Source organism: Symphalangus syndactylus, chromosome 1, assembly GCF_028878055.3.
Source record: "Symphalangus syndactylus isolate Jambi chromosome 1, NHGRI_mSymSyn1-v2.1_pri, whole genome shotgun sequence".
Taxonomy (NCBI): domain Eukaryota; kingdom Metazoa; phylum Chordata; class Mammalia; order Primates; family Hylobatidae; genus Symphalangus; species Symphalangus syndactylus.
In genome coordinates, this window is record NC_072423.2 from 85752024 (window position 1) to 85769983 (window position 17960).

The 17960-nt window shown below is 48.6% G+C and overlaps 1 protein-coding gene across 1 annotated transcript; it reads right to left on the reverse strand.

Moving 5' to 3' along the window:
• Positions 1–3454: 3454 nt before the first annotated feature.
• Positions 3455–7119, reverse strand: APLNR (apelin receptor). Its single transcript, XM_055293601.2, has 2 exons — positions 5661–7119; positions 3455–4160 (listed from the first exon to the last, which is right to left on the reverse strand). The coding sequence occupies exon 1, from the start codon at positions 6871–6873 to the stop codon at positions 5731–5733; it is 1143 nt and encodes a 380-aa protein (XP_055149576.2). The 5' UTR covers positions 6874–7119; the 3' UTR covers positions 3455–4160; positions 5661–5730.
• Positions 7120–17960: the final 10841 nt, after the last annotated feature.

A 17960-nucleotide genomic window follows, 5' to 3' on the forward strand; every position in this document is an offset into this window, starting at 1 on the left:
TTCCCCTCCCAACCATGAGCCTCAGTTTACCCCTCTGTTCAATGAGAAAGTAAGACTAGAAGGTGCTTCTAGTCGTTCCATGAAGGCAGGGATGGTGTGTCTTGTTCACGGCAGCATCTCCAGCTTCTAAGACAGTCCCAGGCACAAGACAGACACTGAAAAAAAAAGGATTCAATGAATAAATAAATGAGCATTGCTCTGATACTCCAACACTCTAACTAGAAATGGAAACTTCTAGAGTGAGCTCAGCATCTCAGAACCTCCTTTCTTGTGCACTTGATTTCAAGCTCCCTGGGTCACATCTTTGTGTCTGTCTCCAACGTCGTGCATGGAGACTTTATAAGCATTTGTGCAATGATTGAGAAGAGCTGGCCCTGCCAGATCAGGCCCTGCAAGTGTTGAACTCCTTAGAATGCAGACAGTGGTGTCTGCTGAGACGGTAGGGAGGTGTGTCACATCTAAAGCTTATTGCGCTGGGGGTCATCTTGGCTTCTGAAGTTGGGGAGGATCTTCCCACGGAATCCATCTGCCCCTTTTTAACAAGCTCAGAGTGAAAGGGCCTGGACCTTCCAGCCCCTGGTTAGGAGACCCTGGCAGATAACTTAGAGGAAGATAGCTCAAACCCAGGGAGGGAAGAAACTGGAAGTGACAAAAAAAAAAAAGAAAAGAAAAAAAGAAAAAAAAGCCCTGCACAACCCCAATTGTCTAGAGACCTGGATTCCTGGATTTTAGTCCCAGCCCCCAGTATTCTCGGCATCCACGCAATGAGAACTGGGCAAGATTTTCTCTGTGCCTCTAACTGGCCAACCTCCCAGAGTTGGGGTGGGGGTGAGTAAAAACAAGGATGAGTGTTCGTTCCAGTTCTTCAGAGGGGCTGTGTTCTCCGTGGGCAATTCCTGTGCCCAGAACATTTTCCCCACTAACCGCTCACACTCCACGCTTCAGAGCAGGCTCCAGGCAGGCACCGTGGCTGTAAAGTCACCCCTGACGCCCTGCCTGACTCATTCCATTATCTCCACAACAGGCCCTCGAACACTTCACACATTCCCTTAGAACTCACCACCCTGGGCTGTAATCGCCCATTTCACTGTCTGCCTCCACCAACCGACTGCGAGCCCACTGGGGGCCGTTCACCATTTGGTCCTGCGTCCAGCATAGTGCTTGGCACATACGTGATAAATAAGGACTCGTGGAACAAACAGATGAATGAATGGGTGAATAAATGAAGGCATGTGTGAACCAGTGAATTAGTAAATGCTGTCACAACCAAGGGAAGGCTAAAACCGTATCATGTTTTGGATAGCTTACCTCAGATTTCCCAGGAGACTTGCTGAGGTTTTTTACAGCATCTGTAAAAATAATAGTAATAGTAGCTCCAATAGCCTGTTGTTATCTTTGTAAATTCCCAAAGGGCTTTCCCTGGTGTGTTTCAGAAGAGGGAGAGCAGGCACTGATTCCCTGCCCTCAGTCTCCCTCTCTGCCTCCCCGTTTCTTCTTCCCACCTATGTTCTCACTCTCTGTCTCTCTCTGTCTCTATTTCTCTCTCCTCACTCTGCCTCTCTTTCACGGTCTCTGTCTCTGTCTCTGTTTTTTTCTCTCCCCACTGTCCCTGTCTCTCTCTCTCTCTCTTTCATTCTCTCTGCCTGTTTCTCTCTCTTCCCTCTCTCTCTCCTCTCTCTTCTCTCCCTCTCCCTCTTTCTGTCTCTGTCTTTTTCTTTCACTGTTTCTGCCTCTGTTTCTCTTTCCTCTCTCTTTCTCTCTCTCTTTTCTCCTTCTCTCCCTCCATCTCTATCTCTTTCACTATCTCTGCCTCTGTTTCTCTCTCTTCTCAATCTCTCTGTCTTTCTCCCTGTCTCTCCTCTCCCTCCCTCCTTTATCTCTTTCTCTTTCACTGTCTACCCGATTCACTCTCTCTTCCTTCTCCCTCTGTCTTTTCTCTCTATTCCTCTTCTTCTATATCTCTCTCTTTCACTATCTCTGCCTTTGTTTCTCTCTCCCCACACTTTGATTCTCTCTCACTCTCTCTCTCTCTCTTTCTCTCTCCCCCTCTCTCTCTCCCCTTGTCTCTTTCTCTTCACTATCTCTCCTGTCTCTCCTCTTTCTCTCTCCCTCTCCCTTCTCCTCTCCACCCTGTCTCTGTCTTTCGGGTACTCTCCATCATTTCCCTCCCCATCCCCATTCACTCTCCACTGTGTGCCAGGCATCTCACAGAGAAGATCTCACTTTCCTTCCCAGACATCTAGTGCTGCCTCATTTGTACTTTGGGAGAAACATCCCCTTACCATGGTCAAGAATGTGGGCTTTGGGCTCGGGAGCCAGACAGATTCAGCTGGTTCCAAGCCCAGCTCTTCCACCTACTAGTCTGTGACCTTGGTCAAGAGGTCTAACTAACCTCTCCGAGCCTCAGCTTCCTTATGAGCAAAATGAGATGAAAATGCCCCCTCTCAAAGGACAGCTGCAAGGATTAAATGAGATAATGCTTGGGAAATGCTTAGCACTCTGGCAGAACTCCATAAATGCGAGCTCTCTTGTTACTATCGGTTCTACTATGATTACTTTTTTTTTTGCCTTGTCTACAAACATTATTAATACCTAGGAGATCATTATTGAAGACGACAAACACCTCTGGACTGAATAGCCCCACCACCACGCCGACTCCAGGATCATTTCAGCCCCTCCCTCCCTCCCCCAAATAGATGACCACCAAAGCCCAGTTGGTTCTGGTTCTGACCCTCTGGTCTTCTATGCCCACTTTAATTTGGGCAGAATCTATCTGGATAGAGATCCCCTAAGCCTGGCTTTCTCAAAAAAGTATCTGAGGAGATTTTAATAATTGTAAATATCTAGGGTGAGTCAAAGGAGAGTCTGACTCCATAGGTCTGGGGTGACACCCAGGAATTGGGTATTTTCAAAAGCATCCAGAGCGACTCTGATTGGAGAACAGGGATTCAAGCTTCTGGTCTAAACTCAGTGGCTACTCAAGTGATACTAAGTGAATCAATCAATAAGAGATGGTAAATGAATAAATGCATAAATGAGTAGATGGATTGGTGCATGGATGGATGGATGGATGGATGGATGGATGGATGGATGGATAGATGGGTAGATGCACGGATAGATGAATAATAGGTCTACCTCCATTGGAAGAAATGCTGGTATTTTTCCCCAGACCTATGCTCTGGCCTCCAAAATGTGTGTCCTCTTGTTCTGTGGCTTTTCAGAGCACAGCACTTAGCTGCTCCCCTGTTCCTTTTCTTCCTTTTCTTCTCTGCACCTAAATCCCATCCTTTCCCTTTCCTGATGCCTATTTCCTCCATCCTCTCTCCCTCCTCACTTCGTCCCCTCCTTTTAGCTCCCACTTCTCTTTATGGCTTCCCCCTCACCATGCTGAAACATTTGCAAGCTGGAGGTTATCCCAAGACACTTTCATCAGAAGAGGCTTTGGACACAACAGTTACACAAACGGTTTTATTTGATGAACCACAGTGACTAACAGGGTCAGAAGACAGTGCAGACATTCTGAAGAAGGCACTGGGGGAAGTAAGGGGGTATCACAGCAGGCAGCCTCCTCTGCTTCTGTGCCAGATCACAGATGAGTTCCAGGCAGGAAGTCTCTGCAGGTCACCCACAGGGGCCTCAGAGGGACAACTTCTTCCCTTCTAGAAGCCTCTTCCAGTGTTCACTGGATGCTTTGAGGACAGCTCTGGGCAGAGGAGGTGACTCTGTGGAAGATGCTGTCTTAAGATGGGGAGACTAGGCTGTGAGGAGCCCCTTCCCCTCTCCTCCTCCCTCTGCCCCCAGAGGTGGTGCCATTCCAGGGAGGGTCAAGATGTCCATTCACATCAAGCTGGGCTTTTCTTATCTCCATCGCTCATGTCTTGTCCTTCACTTTCATAGTCCTCCAAGAACAAAACCCGGAATAGACACTCCCCGCCGCTAGCTCACAAAGGCCCCACTATTAATTTCATCCGCACGGTCTCTCTGGCAGTGTAGACATCATGCCATCTGCCCCATCACACCTGCTCCAGTCTCTATTCCCAGATCCCCAATCCAGCAGAGCCAAGAGGTCCAATCCTGAGGGTAGGGAGAGAAAAAAACCCACCCCGTGCCTTTTGGCCCATGGCAAGCAGGAGGCCTCCTTAGGAAAAGGGCCACTGACCCTGGAACAAGAAAGGATCATGAGGGCAATGTTCATAAATATGAAGCGAGGCAGGGAGGCACCAGAAAGGGGCCCAGGGAGGCTCTCAACCAGCCTCTTACTTCCTTCATGGAGCCCAAGAAGGAGCAGGAACCCAGCTCAGTAGGACGCCAAGCCTTGGCGCCAGCTGCTTTGGGGAGAGACCTCCCTGCAGGAAGCCTGGTGCAAACATTAACTTCTCTCCTAAAGCACGGACCAGCCGTTGGAGCCCCCAAATCCAGTGGGGGGGTGGACTCATTTTTATTCTACATTTTGCATTGCCTCAGTGTGTCCCTGCCCCCCACCACCCCCTGCCAAGGGTAAATGTGTGAACAGCAGAGTTGCAGTGGATTGGGGGTGGGAGGAGATTCGTCCAAATGACCCAGGCACACTGCTGTTCATGCCAGGCTTGTTCATATAGACATGTAAGTACAACACACACAGACAAGAGGCAGGCATCTCCATCCCAAACCACATGACTCTTGGCACCAAGTAGCACTAGTGCCCAAGAAAGAAATCAATATGATGGGGTAAGATGGGGAGACGAGGAAACCCTTCAGCTCACAGTTCTGCAGGAAGTCAGAGACAGGAGGACTCAGGGAGCGAGCCAAGCAGTGTCTGGACTAAATGCTGACACCCCTCCACCCTCTTTCTCTAGTTTCCCTTCCCAACTCCCCACTCACATAATGAAACCAAAGAGTACATCCGTTCATCAGCCCTGCTGCCTTCCAATTCCCGTAGAAAATAGAGGAAGGATGAAAGGGTCTGCAGACAGTTTGGAGAAAGCATATCTAGTCAGTGTCATGGTGCCATGGGGGAACTGCAGGAATCACACTAGCCCCAGTGCCCGAAATGACAGGGAAGTGATCCAATTTTAGGGCAAGCACTGGAGCTCCCAGATCTAAGGGCTGGAGCGCTAATTATCTGCTGACACACAGCCCACCCCCCGCCCCAGCCCATTCCCTGCCTCACACTCAGAAAACAGGATAGAAAGTTTAAACACGGTCAGTCTCTGCAAACTTTGGGATCCTTAACCCTTAGTAGCCCTTCAGAACAAGAAAATAGACAGGAGAGAAGAAGGGATGGAGGGAGGCGTACAAGCTGTAAGAGGGGATTGGTGCCAGAAGGCGGGGATGAGGAGCGACAGCCGCAGAGAGTGGTGGGGGAAAAACTACAAGGGAAGGAGGGAGGAAAGACCATTGCAGATCTAAGAAAGCAGCGGAGAGAAACAAGCTTTTATTGAGTCCGGACTCGGGCTTCAACATTTTAGGATCAATATGACTTTCCCCTATTTCATACCAATGGAGAAACTGAGGCTGAGTGAGATTAAATGGCTTGTGCAGGGTCAGGTCTGTAGTGCCCAGTCTCTTTCCCCTAAACCACAAACCTCTGAGAAAGAATAAAGCAGTAGAGGAGGACAGGGCGGGGCAGGAGTCAGGGGGCAGTTAGAGGATGTGCATAGGAGAAGGAGTAGCCACACTACCTGATTTTCAGAAAGCAAGGGCAAAGGCTGGGGAGGGCCGAGGGTGCCAGGCTTCTCTCTGCTCCCAGCCCTAGTCAACCACAAGGGTCTCCTGGCTGTAGGGGATGGATTTCTCGTGCATCTGTTCTCCACCCTTGCCCATGTTGGGGCCGGGCCCCTGGCTGTGCCCCGAAGAGTAGCTGGCTGACTTCTCCCCACTGCTGCTGTGGGAGGTGCCCGCGCAACTGCTCTGGCCACAGCAGAGCATGGAGGTGCAGGCCTGGCGGAAGCGGGGGTCAAAGAAGGCATAGAGGAAGGGGTTGAGGCAGCTGTTGACGTAGCTGATGCAGGTGCAGTAGGGGAAGATGTTCATGAGGAAGAGGTCAAAGTCACAGGGCCAGTGCAGCAGGCTGCCCAGCATGTACAGCGTCTTCACCAGGTGGTAGGGCATCCAGCACAGGGCAAAGGTCACCACCAGCACCACGATGATGCTGAGTAGCCGGCGCCGCTTCCGCAGGCCCTCGATGCGCTCCTTGCGGAAGTGGCCAGCGATGGTTTGGGCGATGAAGAAGTAACAGGTCAGCATGATGGTGAAGGGCACCACAAAGCCCATGGTGGTGGACGAGACCCCCAGGCCCACCTCCCAGGCCCACTCTGAGCTCACAGTGGCTACCATGGAGTAGTCCATGTAGCACTGCACCTTGGTCGTGTTCTCCAGGTCCCCGGTGGTGCGTAACACCATGACAGGCATGGCCAGGAGGGCGGCCAGCACCCACAGAACCGCCGTGGCCACGGCCCCGCTGACCCGCAGCCTCAGCCGAGCATTGGCCACTGGCCTCACGATGGCCAGGTAGCGGTCGAAGCTGAGGCCGGTGAGGCAGAAGACGCTGGCGTACATGTTGACGAAGATGAGGTAGCTGCTGAGCTTGCAGAGGAAGGTCCCAAAGGGCCAGTCATAGTCCCGGTAGGTGTAGGTAGCCCACAGGGGCAGCGTCACCACGAAGGTCAGGTCAGCCACCGCCAGGCTAGCAATGAAGATATCAGCTGAGCGCCTCTTCTCCCGGCTGCTCCGAAACACGGTCCAGAGCACCAGACCGTTGCCCGTGGTGCCGAGGAGGAAGACCAACATGTAGATGGCAGGGATGAGGGCCCCCGAGGATTTCCAGTCTGTGTACTCACACTCAGACTGGTTGTCTGCCCCATAGTAGTTGTCAAAATCACCACCTTCCTCCATGCTGGGGAGTGGAGAGAAGACGGGCAGGGGGTCCCAGGGACACCAGCTCCGTGGCTCTGTCACCCACTCTGCAAGCAGCCTGAATTTCTGGCTTGAGCCTCAGAGGGTAAGAAGGGCTGAAGATGCCCAGAGTCCTTCCCAGCAGTCAGGAGGAGCTGCCTCTGGGTTCTCCAGACCCTGGAGGAAGCCTGTCTCCTGCAGAATTTCCTCCACCCTCTCCTGCCTTGCCCCCGTCTCAGTTAAGACACTTCCTTGCACCCTCCTGCGTCCCTGTCTCCTCCTTGACTCGTCACTCCCTCCTCCCACCTCCAGACCAGCCCCTCTCTTGTGAGTCAAAATCTTTAAGTGACAGCCCACTTTTTTTTTCTTTTTGTCACTGAGCAAGTGGACCAAATTGACCCCTACTGTGCTGGGCTGAACATTATCTGTGGTTTTGCAAGTCGCCTCTCCTGGCCCCGCCTCTCCCTTCTGGCTGCCACCCACCTTCACCCCAGCCCCTATCCCTCCACTTTCCTCTGGCCACCACTTCTTGCCTGCCCTTTAGGGCACTCCCTCCTCAGTGCTCTCCGCCCTCCTGTTGTCACCCCCTCCCATCCAATCTAAATGGGACACATTATGCAGATTGCAATCCAGCCTGAGCTGGAGCCAGGGCTGGTAGGGAGCAAGGAGGGTGTAAGATTTCGCAGGATGATCAGGGCATCTGGCAGACCCTCCTGGCAGGCAGGTCTGGCCCCCTCGGCTCCCTTCCTGCACCCCCAGCCCCCACCCAGACCAGGTGTCACAGGAGGGTCTTCTCCCACTTTGCCTCTCGCTTCATCTTTCTCTACCCCTTGGCTTTGACCCTCCCTCTGAGAACTTTTGTGGTTTCTAGAGAAATACCCCTACACTAGTATAGACTGCAGTTTGCAGTTTGCAGATGGCACAGGATGCTTTAGAAGGTCGAGGGCAGTCACAGGAAGGAAGAAACCCAGGACAAAATTATCTCTAAACAAGTCATTAAATCTGTAGGAAACAAAGGCCCAACAAGGTCAATGTTTTGCCCAAGGTAATAAAGTGAATTCTGCTACAGTTGATTTTTTGCTTTTCTTCTTCTCCAAACATGAACATAACACAGTACCTGGCATGTCATAGGTGAATGGCTGTTTGTTTGTTTGTTTGTTGAGACAGAGTTTCACTCTTGTTGCCCAGGCTGGTCTCAGCTCACTGCAACCTCTGCCTCCCCAGTTCAAGCAATTCTCCCGCCTCAGCCTCCCTAGTAGCTGGGATTGCAGGCTAATTTTTTTGTATTTTTAGTAGAGATGGGTATTGGCCAGGCTAGTCTCAAACTCCTGACCTCAGATGCTCCACCCACCTCGGCCTCCCAAAGTGCTGGAATTACAGGCATGAGCCACCAGGCCCAGCCAGGTGAATGGCTGTTGAGTGAGTAAGTGGATGGATGACGTAGGGGGTGAGTGAAAAGGGGAATCCATAGATGGAAGAATGAATGTATGAATTACTACATGGTGAGAACATGGATACATTTCAGTTCTCAGGTTTTTACTATCCTCCGTGGACCAAGAGGTTTCTATAAGACCACAGGGGGTCAGGAAGTTGAGCTAGAGGAGGGAGGTCTCTAGAGAAAGAGGCAGTCACTGGAGGATGCTGTGGGGAAAGTTCCGTAGAAGCTCACTTTGCCCCATCTCATCACCTCTCCAGGACCTCTAGGAAGGAAGGAAGATGCATGACGTAAGATTTAAAAAAAAAAATACGCACCCTTTCCATCACCTTGAAGAGTTGGGGAAGCCACCTAAAGTTGGGTAATAGTGAGATGGAACAAAAGCAGGAGCTGAGCCTTAGCCACTTCCAAGGCAAAAGACACAAAAGCTGGAATTGGCCAGGCAAGGTGGCTCGTGCCTATAATCCCAGCACTTTGGGAGGCCAAGGCAGGAAGCTCGCTTGAGTCCAGGAGTTCAAGACTAGCCTGAACAACACAGCCAAGACCCTCTCTCATGATATATATTTTTCTTAAGTTACTACAAAAGCTGGAATCCATTGTCTGGAGGGAGAGTGGATCAGAAAATAGTATGCAGAGATCAGGGAACTCAAACTCAAATACCTGAAAAAAAAAAAAAAAAAACAGGCCAAGAGTGTAGTTTGAGACAATAGAGAATGGTAAAGACTGTGGCAAACTGGAGGGTGCCCATTCCATCATAGGGAGGCCTCTTCAGCTCTAGTCTCTGGTTGCCATGCAGAAAGCTGGACCCCAGCCTGACTGTGTCTTAGGACTTTTCCAAGGTAATTTCAAATTACAGATTTTTGTAAGAAATTTTCACATTTGTAAATTTTGGAAATCAATTTTCATTTCAAAAAAAAAGCACAGACCATGATAAGTAAAGCATGTCTTTGGCCTCTGAGTTTGTGTTCTTTAAACAGGAGCTTGCCAAGAATAGAAGGCAGGAGAAGAACCAAGAGGATGGGCCAGGAGGAGGAAACACAAAATGCAAAGATAGAAAAAGCCTTAGAGTGCAGTGGGGAGATACAGGAGAGAAGGCTGCAGAGAGAGATTAGAAAGATCCCGTGACCTTCACCTAAATGCAATGTGGAGTGATGAATGTGTTGGTGTTTCTCATGAGGTCTACATGTTGCCCACTTACTGTGTGCCAGGCATTCTTCTGAACATTTTATACATTCTACATGTATTTATTAGTATCTCTTTTAATCATCAAAACAACATTAGGAGGCAGGTGCTCTCATTAGCCTCAATTTATAGATGAGGAAACTGAGGCACGCAGAGGCGAAGCAACTTAGCCAAGATCACCCAGCAGTAATTGTCAGAGCCAGAATTTGAACCAAAGCTGTCTCAAGCCCATGGACTAAACCACTATGCTCCCAAAGAAAAACGCTCAATCCTTTTTAAACTGAGGGGTGTGTCATCTGTTAAGCATTATAGAAATGTAGGGCGATGCTAGGATACCTGTAATTTACCTTAAAATAAGCTCTCCCGGGTGAGATTTTAAATAGATTGACTATTTAGAGACACGCCTCACATTGATTAGACAGGGTATAAGAATGCTGCCAGGCAATAACCTGTACTCTTAGGGTTAGCACCATAGACTTGATCCAGAAACCATCCTGGCTCTAGCCATCGCCAAAGAGAATTCCTGGTTGCCTGGTGCCAGCTAGAAAGCTAACAGGACTCTGCCCCTGGAATCTTGGCATTCTGTACAGTGGGGGCTGGGACACCTAATAGGATCCAGAGCTGGGGCTCCATCCATCTCACAGTAAACAGGATAGGAATTGCTTGGGGCCTCTTGCTCCTGCATTTTTGGCTAATAGAAGTTCTGTGCAGATGGCAGGATGGTTTTCATTATATCCTGACATTCATTCATCATATCATGATTCATTCATCATACCCTGATATAATAGTTTCATTATATCCTGACATTATATCCTTTGGCCACATCAGACTTCTTCAGTGGTAAGCTATCTTTACCTGTCAAAGGGGACCTTGGAGTTGTGCAGGGACCAGTTTGGCTCAGGTCAGGTCATAATAGATGGCCCTTTTATGAGTAAACATTACTGCTTGGGACATTCCAGGATAAAGACCAAGTTTGAGACACCTAGTGACGCCAGTTCTCCCATGATTCTCCCAGAAAGATTCAGATATCTGTGCCCTTTGCAGCTAGAAATAGAGAAGGGAGCTAGCAAGCTTGGAGCGTCCCTGAAATCAGGTCTTCGTCTCCCTCCCCTCAGCTGTTCCCACTGGAATGCTGAGCCAGACAGGAGCCTGGAGATCCCTGTGGAAAAGGATATGGATCCATCGCTTTCATCTGCCAACCTCCAGGATCTCTGCCCTGGAGGGAGTAAAGAGCAGTTAATCTCACTAGAGTTACCAGACTCATTGAGAGGGGAGGGAATTGGGGGCCAGGGCTGGGAAGACGCCACCGTTTGAGACCAGAGAGGGTAGAGTGCTGATAAGATCCGGCCTCCAACCAGGAGCCAGCTGTAGCCAGATGGCCTGAGTGCCCCCTGCAATGACAGCCTGAAGTGAGCAGAATTAGCCAGCTCACTCCTCATCCTGCCTGATCTGATCTGTCCCCGTTCCACATGGCACCATTCCACACAGAAGAAAGACTGGAAAATAGGACCAGTAGCTGAAGATGAACCTTGTGTGTCCCGAGGCTCAGAAGTATGTGGGTCCTGGGCCTCACAGACTAGACATATACAAGGCCTGGGACAGAAACCTGCTTTTTATTTCTGCCCCGCACACTACTTGACACCTGGTAAAAGTCTGTTGAATTAAAGCAGTAGAAACACACTCAGGAGAAGGGTGTAAAGACTTGGGTCTTCACCCCAAAGCTGCTCTACTGCATTAACAAGGCGACTTTTGCTGAAGTGATCCAGGAAAATCTACTCTGAGCTATCTGGCAAACCAATAGCTAAGGCAAGTCTGTTGGCCAGAGTGCCCAGAGCTGGCCTGCCCTGGAGAGGCCTGAACAGGTTTCCTGGGGAACTTCCCTCTCTCTGCTGGGTGATTTCTTCAGGGCATTGTGATGAGACCGAGATGAATGACACCTGGCAGAAAAGCACTCCAGACCTGCTAGTGCCCTTTGAGGAGAGCCCAGACTTCTGGGAGACCTCTGGAGTCAGTGGTTCAATATCCCTCACCCACCCCACCCCCAGGTTTGTGCCTGGCCTAAAAAGCAGAGCCTGACTTGGCCTGTGCCCATGGACATGCTGACTATGTGTGCTTTGTGAATGCAAGTTTTCTGTGTGCCACGAGGCCACTTGGATGTGAAGTCCGTAGCTGCTTGTGAGCAGGCTGAACTTTTGTGTGCATGGGGATATGAGTGTGCATTGGGTGCATGCATTCATGCATGTAGGAGTGTGCTTGCTTGTGCATAGGGAGGTAGGATGTGCATTGGGTGTATGCATTCATGCATGTAGAACAGTGTGCTTGCTTGTGCATAGTGGGCTATGATGTGCATCGGGTTCATGCATTAACGTGTATAGAAGAGTATGCATGTTTGTGTGTTGTAGGCATGAGTGTGCATTGAATGCACACATTCACCCGAGGAATGTACATCGGGTGCGTAGAAGAGTGTGCTTGCCTGTGTGTAGCGGGATCAGAGATCTGAATAAACATGCTGCTTGGAGTACAGGAAGGGGTGCTTAACTGGATCTCTCTAAGAGTTTTGGAGGAAGGGGGAAAGCTGAACCCGTCTGCTGGGACCTCACCCAGATCCTACCCAAAGCTGTGGGCTGGGGACATCAAAGTGGAAGTACTGCCTTTCTGTGCCCTTCCTGACTTCTCACCTCCTCCCTCCCAGCTCTCCACTCCAGCCCCCTCACTTCACAGGTCTGCTTTGAACTCCACAGCTTGGGAACTCACCCAGGGCAACAGGGCCTTTTTCTCTCCTTCCCGAGAGGCAGCCACAGCTGTGTCCCTAACAGCTGGTGGTGTTATCTGAGGGAAAGGGGAAGGGAGGGCAGGGACACAGGCGGGATATAACTTGACTGCCCAGCCCACACTTAGGAATTTCACCTCTCCTTTCTCCAGCAACACAACACCCCCGACCCCAGCCCTAGGCACACACACACACACACACACACACACACAGACACGCCCTACTTTAGCAGCTTATCTGACCAAAAACAAATGGTCAGCCACTTTCTGATAATTAAAACAGAAACCCCCTCAGCAACTCTCTCCACCCCCAACCCCACCATTTGGTGCTATTTCAAACTCTAAGGCCATACTGCAAACTCCCAGAACTCCCTGGTCTCTGGTGACAGCAAGAAAACTCACTCACTGGCCTGGTTCTAGCTTTCTGTGATTCTGGGAATTATGGCTATGGCTTCCAAATCTGGTTGGAGAAGTGGGTTTCTTGCCAAAAAGATCAAAAGTGGGAGACAAACTGACCCTCTTGTTCTAATCCCATCCTAATTCATTCGCTCAGAAAATATTGAGCAACTAACTACTGGCCGGGCACGGTGGCTCACCCCTGTAATTCCAGCACTTTGGGAGGTCGAGGCGGGTGGATCACCTGAGGTAGGGAGTTCGAGACCAGCCTGGCCAACATGGGGAAACCCCGTCTCTACTAAAAATACAAATATCAGCCGGGCGTGGTCGCAGGCGCCTGTAATCCCAGCTACTTGGGATGCTGAGTAACGAGAATCACTGGAATCTGGGAGGCGGACGTTGTAGTGAGCCGAGATCGTGCCACTGCACTCCTGCCTGGGCGACAAGAGAGAGACTCCATCTCAAAAAAATACATATATATTGAGCAACTACTATGTGCCAGGCTCTATTTGAGGCATTTGCCATATATTGTGAGCAATTCAGGCTATGCTCTTGGTTTCCTGCGCTTTCATTCTAGAGGTGGAACAGAGACAAAATGATGAAAGTTAAATAAATGCAGTGAACTCAGGTAATGATGAGCACTACAAAGAAAGATAAACTGGAAAGTGATGCAGCAAATAAATGGAAACTGGCATTTTCAGATAGTGTAGATCGGGGACGTCTCTTAGGAGTCACTGATATCTTACCTGAACCCCAATAACTAGCTTGCTTTGTACCTTGGGCAAGGCTTTTGCCCCTCTCTGAGGTTCAGTTTCCCTATCTGTACATGAAGACATTGTGCCAGCCGGGTTTAGCTTTCTGTGATTCTGGGAATTATGGCTATGGCTTCCGGATGTGGTTGGAGAAGTGGATTTCTTGCCAAAAAGATCAAAAGTGGGAGACAAACTGACCCTCTTGTTGACGAATGGCAGGATCACATGAGAGTCCATTCTCCCCACTACAGCACCAAGCCCACTTTGATGGGCTATTTGTTAGACTGTGAGAATCAGGGGTCTGGAAGCCTTATCTCCCACCCACCTCCTGTCACCCTTTTACCTACCATTACCCACCCATCCCCCCATTACTTGGCACAGCGCTCCATACATAGTGGCCTCTAATAAATGCACTGGGATTGTAGGACCCCCATTTCTATAACCTCTGGAGTAATCAGAACTTTCTTAGGGGCCAGGCCTGGTGGCTCACCCCTGTAACCCAGTACTTTGGGAGGCTGAGGCAGGTGGATCACCTGAGGTCAGGAGTTCGATACCAGCCTGGCCAACATGGTGAAACCCTGTCTCTACTAAAAAAAGAAAAAATTAGCTGGGCGTGGTAGTGGGCACCTGTAATCCCAGCTACTCAGGAGGCTAAGGCAGGAGAATTTGCTGTGGGCCAAGATTTGCTGTGGGCATTGCACTCCAGCCTGGGCAATAAGAGTAAAACTCTGTATCAAAAAAAAGAGAAAGAAAGAGAGAGAGAGAGAGAGAAAGAAAGAAAGAAAGAAAGAAAGAAAGAAAGAAAGAAAGAAAGAAGAAAGAAAGAAAGAGAAAGAAAGGGAAAGAAAGAAAGAAAAAAAAGAAAGAAAGAAAGAAAGAAAGAAAGAAAGAAAGAAAGAAAGAGAAAGAAGGAAGGAAGGAAGGAAGGAAGGAAGGAAGAAAGAAAGAAAGAAAGAAAGAAAGAAAGAAAGAAAGAAAGAGAAAAAGAAAGAAAGAGAAAGAAGGAAGGAAGGAAGGAAGGAAGGAAGGAAGGAAGGAAGGAAGAAAGAAAGAAAGAAAGAAAGAAAGAAAGAAAGAAAGAAAGGGAAAGAAAGAAAGAAAAAAAGAAAGAAAGAAAGAAAGAAAGAAAGAAAGAAAGAAAGAAAAAGAAGGAAGGAAGGAAGGAAGGAAGGAAGGAAGGAAGGAAGGAAGAAAGAAAGAGAAAGAAAGAAAGAAAAGAAAGAAAGAAAGAAAAAGAAAGAAAGAGAAAGAAAGAGAAAGAAAGAAAAAGGAAGGAAGGAAGGAAGGAAGGAAGGAAGGAAGGAAGGAAGGAAGGAAGGAAAAGGAAAGAAGAAAGAAAGAAAGAAAGAAAGAAAGAAAGAAAGAAAGAAAGAAAGAAAGAAAGAAAAAGAATGAAAGAAAGAAAGGAAGGAAAAGAAAAGAAAAGAAGAAAAGAAAAGAAAAGGAGGAAAGAACGAACTTTCTTAGGACAATCTGGATGGGGCAGTGGGTTCCCATGACTTAGAACAGGAAAGATGCCTAAAATTTTATTAGCCCATTGATTCCCACACTGACATGGGAGGCCCTTGATGATAGAAATGGGGAGAGAGGCAGTAGCTTGGGCCAGCATCAGCATTTCATGAAATCTTGTGGAAATGGCACATTCTTCTCACCCTATCATAAGACAACCTCTTTAAATGTCAAGCACCAGCACCGCGAGCTTGGATTTTAATAAGTTAGTGTGGGGACTCTGGCTACTCCATGCTGCTCATCGTGCCTTTGATGAATAAAAACTGAGCAGATGAATTCATTACGATTTCATAAACAAGGTGGGTTAGATCAACAGACTCCTTCCTTAAAAAGGATTCACTGTGGGGAGAACAGGAAAGCAAGCGAGACAGTCTTTGATGCTGAAAGGTTGTGGCTGCGACCTACTCCACGCACTTGACCTTACCGATGGGGAAAGCGAGGGAGGGAGAGCGAAACGGTTTTGTCCAGGTGTCCCTATGCCACCCTGTCTTCTCCTCCCACCCCCAAAGGTTGGGTGCAGAGGAAGTCTTTGTTTGGCTGAGAGGAGGGACTTGGGCAGGAGGCTGTGAAGACAGGAAGTACAGCAGAGGCAGGAAGGAGGTCAGGAAGAGGCTGACAGGACCAGGCCGGCTCACACCCAGCCCTGCCAGCCTTCAGGAGAGCAACATGGGGTTTCTAAAAATATTTACAGTGAGTCTACATTAATGAGATATGTATCAGCACTGACAATGGGAGGATGCTGGGCCAGGCCCTCCAGGGGAGAAGACCAATGCAATTAGCCCAGAGGCTGCACAAAGGTAAGGGCAGCTTGGGGAAGGCCAGCCTTGCACAGCTAAAGGAAGAAATCAAGCCTTCCAGCCTGGGGCCCAAACAGGCACTGGAGACCACAGTGCCCCAGAAACCTCCCCCGGGAATGGAAAACATCCCAGATTCCTGGACCTGCAACGAGCATCTTCAACCTGCATCCCTGACCCCAATTCAGTGCAGAAATCTCCTCTACTGCACCCACTCTGAGGACCATCCAGGGGTCTCTTAAATACCTCTGTTGACCAGATACTCAATTCTGCCCCCAGCAGCCCATTCCCATTCCAGTCTTGGCATCCCTACCCATTCAACCTTCAGGAGAAAAGAGTGGTTCAGAACATAGAGGCTGGAGTCAGGTAGCCACTCACAAGTCACTTTGCCATGGGGCACCAAGGAGTGTGATCATTTCAAGTCTCGGTTTTCTCATCTGTAAAATGGGAGTCATTAGAATATCTACTGCCCCAGGGCTGGTATAAGGATTCAGCAAGCTAAAGGAGACAGCCTGCAAAGAATGCCATGTGGACAGAAAGACGCAGGCCAAGGTGCAAAGATGCAAAACGAAGAATTTAAGGCCGGGTGTGGTGGCTCACGCCTATAATCCCAGCATTTGGGAAGCCGAGATCAGGAGTTCAAGACTAGCCTGGCCAAGATGGTGAAACCCCATCTCTACTAAAAATACAAAAATTAGCTGGGTGTGGTGGTGGGCGCCTGTAATCCCAGCTACTTTGCAGGCTGAGGCAGAGAATTGCTTAAACCTGGGAGGCGGAGGTTGCAGTGAGCCAAGATCGCACCACTTTAACCCAGCCTGTTCAACAAAGTAAGACTCCATCTCAAAAAAAAAAAAGAAAAGAAAAGAAAAGAAAGAATTTAAAATGTCCTAGGACTAAAATGACATAAGGCTAAGAAAATTAGCAAATGCCATTTTGCTGCTGATAAGGGGCTGCTGAAGAGCTAACCCTGCACTGTGCAGTGGGCAAGCCACTTGCCACGTGTGGCTATGGAGGGCTAGAAATGTGGCCAGGCAGATGGAGGGGCACTGCAGGTGTAGAGCACACACTGGGTTTAAAAGACTTAGTATGAAAAAAGAATGTAATATATCTCATTAGTAATTTTTTCTATTGATTGCATGTCAAAATGATAACATTTGGGTATATTAAAGTAAGTACATTGTTAAAATGAAGTCTACTTCTTTTGTTTCTTTTACTTTTTTTTTTTTTTTTTTTTGAGACAGTGTCTTGCTCTGTTACCCAGGCTGGAGTGCGGTGGCGCGATTTCAGCTCATTGCAATCTCCGTCTCCCAGGTTCAAGTGATTCTCCCGCCTCAGCCTCCCAAGTAGCTAGGATTACAGGTATGTGCCATGATGCCTGGCAAATTTTTGTATTTTTGGTAGAGACGGGGTTTTGCCATATTGACCAGGCTGGTCTCAAAATCCTGACATCAAGTGATATGCCCACATCGGCCTCCCAAAGTGCTGGGATTACAGGAGTGAGCCTCCGTGCCCAGCCTTGTTTACTTTTTTAACGTGTCCACTAGGAAAATTAAAATCACATAAGTAACTTCTGTTATATTCCTATTGGATAGTGCTGAGCTGAAGGACCATATCTAAGCCTTAGGATGCTCACTCTGGAGGCATCTTTGAGGATGGGTTAGAATGGGTTAGGCTCATTAGCAAACAGGTGCAGTTTTTCAGACCAAAGGCCCGTATTAAGGAGAGGACTCCAATTCTAATTTTCCAATCACAGGTAGTTTGTCACCAACACACAAAAAATAATAATAATAATAGTAATGGCTCTTATTTATTAAGTGCTTACTCCATGTCAGCAGGCACTATTCTAGTGAAGGACCACGATTTTAAAAAGTAAACTCTGAAAGCAAAAATGCCTGATTTTAAATCCTGGTTCTGCTAGTATATGAAGCCTCAGTTTCATCAACCTTAAAATAGGGTAACCGTATATAGCATTGTCAGAACTATGAGATACTAGGCTTAGATACCAGACTTAGGTAGTCATCTCTTACTATTACTCCCGTAGTAATAGGTAGTGTATTGCATCCTAATAGGTAAAGTTTATTACCAGGCACTGTATAAGCACACTCAAATGCTTTTTCCCAATGTAAGTTTTAATGCCGTCTTTTACATTATGATCCCCATCTTACAGATTGGTAAACTGAGGTTCACAGAGTTACTTCACTGTCTCAGGACCATGTGGCTTCTGAGGAACAGAGAGAGGATTTGAACCCT